General features: G+C 39.6%; 1 protein-coding gene across 1 annotated transcript in view; it reads right to left on the bottom strand.

Moving 5' to 3' along the window:
• The window catches only part of PLA2G4A (phospholipase A2 group IVA), a 65871-nt gene that overhangs the window by 40581 nt on the left and 10708 nt on the right, over positions 1-14582 (bottom strand). The window contains exon 3 of the mRNA XM_010202962.2: positions 3784-3932. Coding sequence (XP_010201264.2) covers positions 3784-3932 — 149 coding nt within the window. The remainder of the gene's footprint in view (positions 1-3783; positions 3933-14582) is intronic.

The following is a 14582-nucleotide window of genomic DNA, read 5'->3' as shown; positions in this document are numbered from 1 at the left end:
AATATATAATTACTTCAAATTTCCCAGAATAATAGAATCTCAAGGGCTGGAAGGGACTCATTAGTAAAACTTCTCTAAGGAGAAACTAATATAGTTTTAAATGTGATATGCCAAAAAACATAAAGCAACTTCCCACTGAAGACAAAATCCATACCTCCTAGTCTTGTATCTACAGACCAAGATTTCTATAACAATGATTTGGCAAAACATGCTGCATTCCATATTACAAAAAACTTTTCTCTTCATCCAGCCAGATCTTCAAGTCTCTTCTCATATTCTCCATGCCTGAGCATATCCACAGATACATGTGAACACTGCAGAACACAGTTCAATGCTTCTGTTCTAAACCACAAAGGGCCATATCTAGCAGCCTTCTTTTTTCTCACTGGCAGCCTTCCAAGTTCTAAAGTAAGATATTCAGAAATAATTTCAAACTATCATTTACATGGTTTCTATTAAATGAGTTCTGCAACTTTGGTTTATGATTTTTTCCGGGTTATGGAACTTTATCTTCTAAACTATCATGTGTTTGTGGCTTGGATCACATCTTTTGCATAAAACAAATGGAATTAAGATCCAATCACTTGATTAGCTACTTGCAACATCTGGGTTCAGCCTCTTCTCAGCTATAAGGAATCTTCTTCATCCTATGCCACGAGCAATCCTTTGAAATGATGAAGTGTATTTTAGGACAGAACCCATTTTAATGGCATCTGTGTTCTTTTGTTTTCTTCCAGAGCTTTATGTCCATTGCTGTCCTCTCAAAGGGCTATCTTTTAAAACCAGTAGCAAAAGCATTTTAATGGTATTTTGGTGACCTTCTTACACTTCAGAGTGAAAAATGCACTTGAGACAGAGTTAAAAGATTTAGATTAAAATAATCTGAGGAGGACTATGGAGTCTGTGTGAGCTTGGGAATTCACAAAGAGGTTTTGGGTAGGTAGGTGGTTTCACAGATTTGAATTCTGACACTGCATTCCACACAGAATCCAAAGGTTCTGTCAAGCACTGCATGTGTGTACAACAGTGGCATCAGCTTTAACAGACAGACTATACTTAGAATCACAGACTTATTGTCACTGGAAAAGACCTTTAAGATCATCAACTCCAACCACTCACTTCACAATGCCACGCCAATCACTAAACTAAATCATATCCTGCAGCATCTCATCTGTACATCCTTTGAATATCTCCAGGGATGGTGACTCCACCACCTCCCTGGGCAGCCTGTTCCAATGCTTAACAACCCTCTCAGGGAAAAAGTGCTTCCTGATCTCCAATCTAAACCTGCCCTGGGCACAACTTGAGCCAATTTCTTCATGTCCTGTCAGTCATTAGTGGCGGGAAGAGATTAACTCCCACCCCCCTACAGCTCCCTTTCAGGTAGTTGTAAAGAGTGATCATGTCTTTTCTCAGCCTACTCTTCTCTAGGCTAAATATCTCCAGCTCCATCAGCCACTCCTCATAACACTTATTCTCCAGATCCTTCACCAGCTTTGCTGCCCATTTCTGGACATGCTCCAGCACCTCAATGTCCTTCTTATAGGGGCCTACAACTGAACATAGTATTCAAGATGCAGCCTCTTCAGCAATCGATACAAGGGGACAATCACTTCCCTGATGGTGAATATCTTTTATGGTGAAGAGAACATTTACTGTGAACAACACATACATGTGTACGTAAATACACATATTAACCAGGTCCACAATTGACCCGCTCTTTGCATGTCATTTTCATGGAATTTTATAGCACATGTCTCAAAAAACAGCGACAGCCTTTAGTTCTGTAAAGATCCATTTCCAAATTCTACTTATAATTGGTCTTGTTGTATTCTGTTACAAGAGACACAGACTTGCAGAACCTGTCAGTATGCTATGGTCAGGCTGTGGGGGAAACCATCAATGTGCCAGCTCATAAAATCCTGCACTTTATAATGACTGCACAAAATCAGGCACAAAATTGGGCAACATCTTACAAAATGTAAGCCAAATTACAAAAGTTGTTTTAGTAACTGGAGTTTGTCAGTCTAGTGGGAAATGAACTAGTCACATTGTTAGCACAGAAGGAAGAAAATTTTTGACCTCCACATGGTCAAAAATATCTAAGATCATGTAAACTAAGAAATTCATGGCTTGCCAGCATCTAAACTTCTAGACACAGACTAGAAGAGGTGGTACTGTTCCCAAGAAGGCAGCAGGTAAGCCACTGGACACTACTGTTTGTGACTTTAATATTCTATCATTTTAGAATTCTTAAACCAAACTTTATACTCAACAAATTCATGTATTACTAGAGAAACTGCCTAAGTGTAACTAGAAGCAGAATCTAATCCAGTCTTTATACAATGCCAGTAAAACCAAGGGACCATACTTTAACTACTATTTGCTACTCCTCAGTTCACCATTCTGCTCATCTTTTGAAGATTATGAGAGCTATTAACAGATCACATCAATTATTGAGTCAGCTTTAGCTCCAGCAGATTGCCCAAAAAAGCAAATGATTTGCAAAGATACACGTAAAATGCTCTGCCTCTGGACTTCTATTAGAATGCACAAAGGCTCAATCAGGAGAAACTGGAAAAATTTTTAGTTTCCATGCTGCAACAAAGGCAGGTTGATGAACCTAAGTTCTTCTTTTCTTCTTTCTATTTCCACGATACTTTCTCACGAAGAAGTTAGAATCGTTCCATTCCTCTTTGTAATTCCCAATATCTATTTGCCAGAGTTGCTACTAGAAAGCAAGAAGTTTGAGATTTCAAGCATGAGTTCTCAAGTTTTATATGGACAGTTTGCATGTCTATGACCAAAACACTTATTAAGAAATAACTCAGGTGTCTGTTGCACCCAATCAGCTGGTGGAAGTTGCTTTGGGTAATCTGCTTCTGCAAATCTGTACTAAAGTTATTGTTCATTCCCTCACACTAACGTCTCTTGTGCAGGACACAAGACAGTTCTTCATGCTTGATTCAGCTGATCATGGGATTCTTCCTCACTAAACTGTAGAATCTATTCCTCTCTCCAGGAACACAGGGAGCTCTGTAGGAAGGCTTTTTCAACTGTCAGGATAGTTCAGCCCCGAGAGATTATGGTTACCAGCCCACTGAAAAGCTTCACTGGCCAATTTGGACTGAAATGCTATAAGCTTGGGTCAGAAGACTTCCCATATTAGGGCCATGCCCTACAAAAAAACAAGTTAACAAAGGACTATGGATAACCTTAAATGCTTTTCATGCCCACTTATAAAATAGCTACACTTAATACTCACCTTTCATACACAACCTGGAAAGGCTTAATGTACTGAGACTTAGTGGTGGCTTAGACAAGCCTGCACATGGAATAACAGTACTCAAAACATGACTGGGTGGGCTACTCAGCCCCTGGCTCCAGGCATAGAGGAGACAGCAGAACCATGCTTCTGTTTTCTACCTCAGCAAGAAGCAGGGAATGGGCTGAGACTTGACTCCTACCTATTCACAGTCCATAATAGCTGAATCAGTGCAGGAAGCAAGGAGAAAATGACTTATGGCTAATGTCAAAAACAGTAAGCTACTAGCCCTCAGGAGGTGTCCAAGAGATGACTTGGAGGCATATCTTACAATGACTCAAGGCTACTCCTTGAATAATACAATTTATACAAGGCAAAAGACAGCTTTTAATATTTTTAAAAAAAGTTGTCATCTTGACACAACAGATGCCATACACATAGAAGTTACTGTTATTTTAGCCTTCCAGATGTTCTACACACTTTCATTTTCACAGATATAGCTCAGCCATGTGATTTACCTCAAGAACATTCTCTTGATTGGGGTCCAAAATGAACTCAAAGGTCTCATTCCACACAGGATTCACATCGTTATTGAAATGTTTCGTTCTCTTTCTGCAATCGGGGGCAGATGGGATGAACAGTTCCACATAGGGATCAGGAGTGTCAACTACAGAGCGAAATAGATGTTCAGGTTAGGCAAAACTCAAGTTTAGTCTCTGACCAAAAAACATTCACCTATATAAATAGTTATATGAATGTTACAATAATATTAACAGTCTCCCAAAAAGAAACAAATGTTATGCATTTAAGAGACAAGGAGAAAAGTCTGGAACAAACAGAACAACATTGGAATTGATTCAAGTTTACTGGAAATATGTATGCTTCAACCAGGCAGCCCCTTCCTCTATTTCTAGACTTTAATTACTTTGGTTTGTGTCACAGAAGTTTTATATAAAAACAGTCTTCAGTTAATGAAAACAAGCAGCTTGGTATACAGTTTTGGATCCTGTTTCACCTTTGCCGGTTTGACAATCATAAAAAAAAACCAGTCAGGCCACCTATATACTGCTAAAGACAGCGTAAGGAGAGCTGTTCATATCAGAAGCCCCTGCAATCACCAGAGCTATATGGAGGTCATCACAGAATAAAGATCTAATATACACAGTATCTTTGAATAACAACTGCACAGAATATTAACTGCAAATACAGGAATATATGCCAAATATATCTTATTAGAACTTTAAGTGAGAGAAAAAAACAACTCATCTGATGTCTCTAACAACAGCAATTCCCAGAGAGCAAGGAAGGCATAGGTGTTACTCCTAAAAATGCTAACTTGTCAACTGGTCAAAGCATGGAATGTTTTCCTCTCCAATGAGATTTTTTTCTGTCAGATTGAGCCAAAGCTGATGAAGTCCTTTACAGATGTCTCTAAAACATTGCTCAGATGTTGCACAGGAGAGCATGGGACGCATAAAAGAGGTCTTAACATTCCTTCCTGTACACACTATAAGTCTAAAGATACTTTTTTTTAAAACAAAAATCAAAAGTTTTTGGAGATTCTTGCATTTCGATAAAACATTATTAGTGAGATTGTTGAGTCCCAGAACCACATGGTCATTTCAGCTGGCTGCAGGAAGAAAAGAGAAAATTAAAACAGTTTTATACTTTCAAATGGGCATCAACTGCCTTTTGGAAAAAAAAAAAACAAACAGCCAAGAAAAGGCTTTCTGAAATCACTCAGGAGGTTCTGTATGTGCACCAAGGCAGAACAGAACCAAAACTCAAAAATGCTCAGCTATTCTAGTGGGAATCATCAGCCAGACCTAATAGACCTTCTTATGCCATTGCCAAGCATAGAAGATAATGAATTTAGCCACGAGGTACTTCAAATATATATGGAGATCAAGGGTTGAGCTTTCACTGGCAGATGTAATTCATTGTCATCTTCTACTGAATACAGCAGCTTCCTTGAATTACTACACAAAGTTGTGCCAGAGAGAAGAGAAGGCCTCCTGAAACTACACAGCAAAATATCTACCAAAATCAGAAGAGGTAAGATCTCATCTTTTAAGTCAGGATATCAAGGATATGTTGGTAACAAGCACTACAGGCTTGCTCTGTCAAGAGACTCAACTTGCCTAAAAAAGTTTAGTTTTTGATCAAAATACTAGTGCTTAACACTGTTCTGAGCAAAAGGTCAATTCTTACCTTTCTGTTCTACTTTTTATGTGATTGTCTCAAACTACAAGTTCAAAACTCAGTTTTTCTTCTTTTAAACACCAACAGCAAATGGTTTCCTCTCTGTACTCAAAATCCTAAAGCCTGTGGAAAACCCATACCAAGCACAGCTGGCACACAGATGGTGTTACTAACTTCCTATCAGACAGACTCCAAGTAAGTGTTGAAACAGAAACTAAACCCAAGGCACAGAACAACTAAACTTAGAAAAATCAGTCTTCACAACTCGGTATTGCCAAGCCACCCCCTCACTCCCTGCCTTTATTATCTTTTTTAACCCGAGGCACAGAGTTAATGATCTGCCCTTTCATGTTTGAAAGTTTATTTTGTGCTATTTTCAATTAAGGAAATGAAAATCTATTCTTTTATAACTTCCTTCTACTGATGAAGAGGGAAAACACTGGAAGACTGGATCTGACTAAGATACTGCTATAAGCTGTATTATATTAGTAAAAATCTTACTCCTTGTTATTGGTGAGGAACCAAAAACTAGCTACCAGCAAGCTTGCACGTAACAAAAAACATTAAAGTTATCAAATGCAGACAAAACAGTGTATACCCTTTTGCATGGTTGTGTTTATTCCTGGTCGTGTTTTTGCTAGTTGATTTGCCAGGTATGTTTTTCAAAACAACTAATCTGAAAATGTAAGTGAAAAGCAGCTTGATTGATGCTGTTATCTATATTCTGATTTTAAAAGAAAGCATCTTTAAAATAGTTTATGGCTCATAAGCTGATGTGCTGTGAGTGTAATCAATGAAGAGAATTATCTATGTAGAGATAATACCATCGTGGAATTGCTCATTTATTTTTGCAGTCTATTTAAAATACCAAGCACAGACTTCTCAAAAGAAGCAATGTGTAAGAATTTGTACTTCTTCCTTGGGACACTTCTGAAGAAAATGAAGTTTCTATACAGCTCAGCTAGGCTCTGAGCTATTCTTTGTGCAAGCATTGTTGCATTACTTCTCCATAACTTGTGGGCTAGCTATCTGCAGTGCATCTCAACTTCTTAATGTAGGTAGAGTTTGAAAGGTTTGCAAATGGACACAAGCACTACCATAAGGCAGTGACTGGATGGTATGATTCTAGATTCGTCTCTTCCTCTTTGACTGTAAAACTGACATACTTCTCCCAGTGTCAAAGAGTTCCACACCTAACACCACAGATAATGCTCTGGAATAGAGGGACCAGACTCCATTGATACCAGGAAAAAAATAATATGAATTGGTAATTAAATACAAGTGTATCTAAAACCCCATCTTCACACCAAAAAACCTAAAATTGTTCCAGCTTTGATGTCAATGGAACTGAAATAAGTAGCTTTTATAAAGGTAATTATAAAGGGAATTTAAAAAATGTTCATTGTAATCCTTTTGTAATATTTACAGTTACCATCAAATCTCCAGGAGTTGAAGACAGATAGCGAGGAATAAAAGCAGATTCAGCATCTAAACCGTTATTTTTTAAACTGGGAGAGGTAGGACGTAAGGATTCAATGCCTTTCCTTGTTTGATTTATCTCCAGGTTAAGTAATTGCTATAGAATTCTCTCTCTAAATTACATTATGAATCATGAAGTGAAACACACAATGGACAGTAATTAAAATCAATCATTTTCACATTAAAAATGAGTAATGCTTTAAGTAATCTATTAAAGAAACCTGTAAAATTTTCTACAACCACTGGAAACCATTTGATCTTACGTTACTAATTCGGTGAGATTACTGTCATCAGGCCCCCACGTTAATATAATTAATATTTCAGACCTACAATTTACATTTCAGTCATTCCAATTTTCATTATTTCAACAGCTTAAAAGACAAAAAGAAACCATAGAAAATCTGTTTAAATATAGAATGTAAAGGATGTAACTATTACCATCACATATTAAAAATTATTTCACTTGTCCATCAAAAGTTGAAGGAAACACAAAGTTCTCAAAGTGCTCAACAATCTGGTTTGCTGCAAAAAAAAAAATCCTTTTTTTTTTAAAATGAGCATGTCATAAACACTTTCAATTATAATGGGTATTAAATAAAGCTATATTAAATTAAATTTCAGTTAATGCAGGTATTACCATTGTACAAAGTAAATCTGGGTCCAGACATTTTGGACCCATAAACTCCAGATACCATTTTTATGCAATTACAGGAATATTCCAGCAAGTGGAATGAACTTCCTTAAAGAACTATGCCAGTTTGCTTCATTGGAGTTTTTTTCCCTCTGGTTAACCAACATCCTCTACCATTTAGTGCATCCCCATTATCAAAATCTTACTAGGTTCCAAATCTTTGTCTGCTTTCCACCATTTTTTGTCTTACTGCACTACAATACAACTTATTTAGTACTAAGTTATGTGCAGCTGAGCAGCTTGACTGAGGCCATGTTAATAATGGGAATTGCTGGACCATCTCCCTCTCCTCCGAGAGGGAGGAAGATAAAACCTGGTAGCTGTGCCTTATGCACAAGCAGTTGTGGCTGGAGCTGAGAGCTCAATCAGGCTGTGCAGCACATACATGCCGCTCCTGGCTGCAGGGCTCCTCTGAATTTCATGGAAGTTATCAAACCTACCGTTTGCCACAAAAAAACTCAAAGCAGGATGCATGGAGACATTTTCAATGGGCTGAACGTTAGCTAGTATCCATCACAGCAAACTACCATGGCATGAGCTACATGAAACTTCTCCTAGGTCAGAAGCATAGTTCTGCTGCATGCTTAAAAATAATAACTGAATTTTTATGCAAATAGTGAATTTTATGCAGCTCACTGGACAAATGCTTTCGAGTAGTGTAGAAAATTTGGTCTTTCTGTCAGAGTCAGGTGAAAATGTAATGAATTTTAAAACCATGTTTTCATAGAATCATAGAATCATAGAATGGTAGGGTTTTGTCCCAGTTTAATGTGATTTTCCAGTTTATAAAAAAAGAATTCTTAAAATAATTATCAAATATAAATAATTCTCAAATAATTAATGTTTCCGAAATGATATATTAACAAATATATTACTTATTAGATTTAGCTTACCCTTGCTCTGCTGCAAACTTGTGGACAGACAGACTAACACAAGGCCCTACATAAAGGTGTCTCCAATGTTCAAGAGAATATAGGCATTATTCATTGATTTATTAATTCAGTATCAGATGGGCGGGAGGAATGGAAAAATGACAGAGCTGCAATGTCCCCCATAAGGGCAGCCAGCCCTACTATCTGGCTGCGGAATTGGATGGAAGGGATGGCAAATAGTCCGAGGATGATACTAGTGCTCACGACAGGCCCTCAGCTTGGCACACCCTCCCTGCCAATTCACAGGCAGCAAACAAGTATGTAGAGCCTTTGCTGCGGAGGTTGCCCGTGTGATCTTGGAAACCAAGAAGTTCTCTCACCTGAAGAAGTGAAGCCCAGGAATGCCAGAAGCAGAACTAGCTGTGTCAGGCTGCCACATACAAAAGCACCTCATCACCTTCTCAGTGCACTGAAAAACTACTGTTGCATGAAAAACTACCACGGCCACACAATCAAAAGTCCCTCCATTCAATACCATAAAACACTGCAGCAGTGAACAGTAACAAGAACAAACTTTTGTTCTGCCTTTTTACATTTCTTCTGAATTTCCATTTCCAAAGAGGACTGTAGTTGAGTCTGCTGTGAATTCAGGCCTCCCATTCATATGGAGCAGACACTTCTGAGAGTTTTCAAACAGACAAATTCATAGTCCTATAGCAATACAGATGCTAGACTAAGAGTCTGGAGACATGCCAGAAAGCCACAGAGAAACTAAAATGTCCAGGAGTACACATTTTAAATTGTCAGAAGGGGTCTCAAGGAGAAAGTGACAGGTTACTTGCTGCCTGCATTTAAGGTACTACAGGGGATGTCCAGACTTTTGTCACAGAATCACAGAATCTTAAGGGTTGGAAGGGACCTCGAAAGATCATCTAGTCCAATCTCCCTTGCCAGAGCAAGGCCACCCAGAGTAGGTCACACAGGAACTCATCTTAGAGGGACTTTGCAAAGGGGATGATGCAGTGTGAGAATTCACGAGTGGAAGGTGACTACAAGTGAAGTAAGGCAGCTCCCAAAGCAGCAGCTATACCATGAGAAATCCTGTGACTGGGTAATACATTTATTAGACATTATTAGTGTCTTCTATTACAGTGCTTTTCATCTCCAGCGTAACTGAAGTGAAAAACTGAACTCCCAGACCACCCCATTTACTGGGGAGGGACACTACTAGCCCTTTCACTGATCCAGCATTGAAAACAAACAAAAAATCCAAACAAGTCAGCTGAATTCTTCATACATTCAAAATGAATTCGTAGAAGTGCTAAGAACAAAAAAACAGTTACTTCTCTAAGTTATCTCTACAGTTCCCTTTGCTAACAGACAGCAGTGAAAAGTGACTAAAACATTAGCTTGTAATAACCCCAAAAAAAATCTGGTTTTCTAGTCTTGTGTTAGAATCTAAGGGGTTTTGTTGTTGGGGATTTTTTAGATTTATTTAAATGCCTAGTTCTTAAGAGCTTTTTCAGTGTTGAACTTGAGAGACATCCCTGCTAACAAAGACAGAAGCAGCAGAGAAGGAATAGGCAGTGTGGCTGCACACTTCAGCTGTAACTGTGGGTCCACAATTATGCCAGGTCTGGGAAGTGATAATTTGGTCTAGAGTAGGTTTAGGCATATCATCACATTCCTGGTAGATTACTCAAAACCCACAATATGACTTTTATTCCAGATTTAAATTATTCCTAGTCTGGCATAAAGTCTGCTAATACAAATCTAAACTGGCAATGTTTTCTGAATCCGCAGAACAAGTTTACACTGGATCTGTGTTTGGTATCATGAGGCTTTAGAGGTTTTGGGCCTCTACCAGCAGCCCTAGAGCTTTATTAAGTATATTGTTGAAGCACAGCCTCCAGGCCTTTGAGCGAGAAGAGGTTTTTCCCTTGAGTTTTAAATTCAATTGGCTGGAATGTTTTAAAAACCTGTAGCTGTTCTAACTGGGCAGAACTGTAGCAAAGTATAGGCTCAGGTTGGCTACATAAGCATTACATCTCAGTAAAACCATCATCACTGCTACTGCATGCAATGACAGGAAGCTTAAAAATAAAGTGACACCTGTGAATCGCTTCTGCCCCAACCTCACTGCTCTGTCGGGTTGTTACAGGCATTTCATTTACGGGACTGAGGAACGGATTGCGAAGCTCTGAGTCAGAACAGCATATGCACATCAATGGTAACAGGTAAAGGAAAAGGGATGACTGTGCATGTGAGTCGATCTATCCAACTAAGCATAGCACAACCAAGCATTAAGCAAACATTCCCTGTATTTCAACTCTTCTGTAACAATGTTGGCTGGATGCTTTGATAGAGCACGGTATTACAAGAGTGTTCCTTTCTAGAGTGATGATGATGAGGAAAGATGATGATTTTTTTTCCCTTCCTTTCAGAAGACATTCAATGAGAAATAGATGAATGCATTTATTTATTTATAAGAACTTTGATGCAGGCAAAGTTAACATCCTACAAAATGCAAAACAGTACCCAGAGGATGATTCAAATCACATTAAAAAAAACCCAAACAAAACTAACTTGTTTCAAAACAAAAAACAGATACCAACCTGTGGATGAGAACGCTTATGCGGACTCAAGGAAATCGGTGAAGTTTATGCAGGAGAAATTCAGTAGGGCTACTAATCACATCAGAAGTACATTCAGCTCATGGAGTCTCTTACTGAAGACAGCTCAGTGCTTGGAGAGAATTAGAGGAAACTACTGCATGCTTAGCCTGTTCCTACTTTTCCTTTTTATGTGACTATGACTGATGTTCTTCCTGATTCTCCCTTTGGATCGGGCATTAGCCCAACCCTAACACAACCTCAAAGCCCTCCCTGAGAAAGGGGATGAGAGGGAAAAAGAAAAGAAAGCAGGAAGAAACCAAATAATTATACAGAACAAATTATTACAGAGGAATACAAGGAGAGAGACCTCCTCCTAAATGAGAGGCAGCGGCTCAAACTGTAGAAGCAGTGTTCACAACTCCTACCACAAAGTTATGGCAGAACCTCACCACAAAATTATGCCTGGAGACATGACAGTACATGAAACAAACAGTTCTCAGTCATCATCAAGCTGCACTCTTTTCAGCCTGCAGTTGGTCATAGTGTGCCAAGGGCCTCAAATAGAGAGACAAGGAGGTCCTTCAACCTCCATCAGGCAAGATGGATCCTTGGTCTAAACCTTTTCTGCTTTAATGTTATGATTACAGTGCAATGGGTTAACAGGAGAGCCTAAGATGAAAACAAGTTTTCACTAACATTTTACAGAAACAGTCTGCAAGACAATTACTACAAGTATTCGGAGACAGAATTTGGTTCTCATTGAAAAGATATTTTTGCAACTGAAAAGGGCAGCCTGTTCTGGACCAGTTTTACTGCGGAACACACGAGCCCTACAACAGGATAGAAATATTGCATATTCATTTTTTACAATATGCATATTTTAAGGATGCATATTTCAGTACAGGCCTATGGCTCTAGAGTCAGAGCCAGCTGCTATGGTTGGTGATGGAGCACAGACCACTACAGGACACAAACAACAGCAGGACTTATACAAGGGCTGTCAGGAAGGGTCAAATCAAAAGTGGCTGCTGAAGTTCACTGTACTTGGTCATGGGATTCAGTTGCCCATCCAGGCACAGACTGGATGCACAGGTCCAAACAAGAACATTTTAATCTCCTTCCTGCAAGATACTTCCAGAACTTCTCCTCCACTTTGCTCTGTTAGGCACATGGTACACCTTACAGCTCCCAGCCATGTGAAGATCTGCACGAGCAGCTTGTAGGACTTGGAGAATTGGCAAACTCTGACCTACTTTTTTTCCAGGTTGTGAAGACTGGGAAAGGGGAGCAGTTTGGCTTGTTTTCCTCTGGAAGCTCCATTGCAAAAATCAGGTTCTGCTTCAGGGCTTTGCAGGCAGTGCATTATCTGATAAGACTTCAACAGTTAAGTAGCTACATCACGCTAGGAGACCAGCCATCTGTGATACAGAGAACAGCTGGATTAGTCCTAAATGAGCTGCTCTAACAAATTGTTGTGTCCCTGCTCTAATATAAGCAGACAAACCTCTAGTTCCTTCCCTTTCAGCCAGCTCAGGTTTAAAACACTGCACGTGTATGCTTAAATTGCACTACATTACTATGACTGTTTTTTATTTAAAGACAGCTTCAACATAACTATGGCTCCTAGTGAGCACAGCCTCAGTACAATGGCCTATGAAGAGAGAAATTGCCCTGGACATCACCTCCTCTTTCCCTCAACCTTGTTGAAGCAGATCCTGCAGGCAGGGAAAGGTGTCCACTTATCCCCACAGTGTCACACCTCCTTGTTTCCTTTAGAGAAGCAAGAGGCACCCAGGAAGCATGTCAGCAACACTGTACCAGGGGAGAACATCTCCCAGACTCAAGGAGGACGCCTATTGCTGGTTGCAGGAATATTGGCTAAACATGCCAAGATTGACTTATAGGAGCTGCTTTCCATCTCTGTGTTACCAAGTTTTGCAAACAGAGTTGAGCTCTGTTAACTGGACTGCTCCCAATTCTTTAATTTGTTTATCCGAGCAGCCTAAGAACAGTGGAAATGTCGTTAATTCCTTAACTCCAACTGAGCAGACAGAAGTTGGAACAGAAGTCAAGTATCAATGCCATAAGCTATCCAAACACTTCTATTTTTAAGAAAAAACTTTCTTAAAATGCTCAGAATTACACTGTTTATTATCATAACATCAAAAGTAGACAAAACAAATAAAAGTTACAAATCCAAAACAGGATTAAGCAAGATTAGTGATCATTACCAGTGGAGTCATACAACTGGTTTCCTTTGTAGATGCTACCAGTTGTTTTGAAAGCCAGCGTACTTAAAGAAAAATAGATCTTTAAAGATGTAAGACAAATTTTAATGCTTCCTTTGGCCCAGTTTTCCACCAAGTTCCTTGAAAACCCCAAAAGGAAGAGATCTTATGGAAAGAATCACCACAGTTTGCAAAGTTATTTCTCTTCCAGAATGCTGCACTTTGAGATTCTGATCTTTTTCTACAGGTTCTTATACTGATGTAGAAGTAAGAAAAGGCTCTACAGTATGGTGTGGCATCTGAAGTAGATGCAAAACTAAACTTCCACAATATAAGGATTCACTAGACCAGAGACAAGGTCTTTTCCAAAAGCTCCAGTCAGAGATTTTACGAGGTCTATTGACTCCTGCAACCAGCAGAAAGACAAGCAATTAAGATTAAATCCTCACCAAAACACACATGCAGGTTATGAAATAGTCCATCTTGTATTGGGTTTGTGTAGCAGGTTTTGGGCAGTGAGGGAGTAAGGGGCTGCAAGCATGGCATCTGTGACAAGATACCAGCTGTCCTCATATCAGACAGAGTCAGTTTTTGCTGACTCGAAGACAGACCAATTGCAGGCCAGGGATGAGCCCCATAAGCAGCACTAGTGGTACCTCTGTGACAACATATTTGTTTAAAAACACCATTCAGTAGCTGTGAGAGAGGAAGGAGAAAATGTGAGAAGCAACTACGTAGATATCACATCAGTGAAGGAGGGGGAAGAGGTGACTGGTGCAGGTATTAGAACAGATATTCCCCTACAGTGACAGAGGTTGTTGCCTTGCAGTCCATGGAGTACCATGGTGGGGTAGAGATCCATCTTGAAGCCTATGGAGGATTCCATGTTGGGGCAGGTAGATGCACCCTGAAGGAAGTCAAAGACCACACAGGAGGCCCATGGAGAGGAGTCCATGCAGGAGCAGATTTTCTGGCAGGAGCTGAGGCCCATGGAGGACTCCCGTTGGCGTAGTATGTTCCTGAAGGACTGTATCTGAGGGAAAGGGCCCATGCTGGAGCAGTTCTTGAAGGACTAGAGCCCATGGGAAGGACTCAAGTTGGAGAAAGTCATGAAGGACTTTATGCTGTGAGAAGGACTACAGAGTCAAGGGTAAAAATATGAGGAAGAAGGAGTGACAGAGACAGCATGTTATGAACTGACTGCAATCTCCACTCCCCATCACTTGCAGG

The sequence above is a fragment of the Colius striatus genome, chromosome 10 (assembly GCF_028858725.1).
Source record: "Colius striatus isolate bColStr4 chromosome 10, bColStr4.1.hap1, whole genome shotgun sequence".
Taxonomy (NCBI): domain Eukaryota; kingdom Metazoa; phylum Chordata; class Aves; order Coliiformes; family Coliidae; genus Colius; species Colius striatus.
This window is presented reverse-complemented; position numbering and strand designations above follow the sequence as displayed.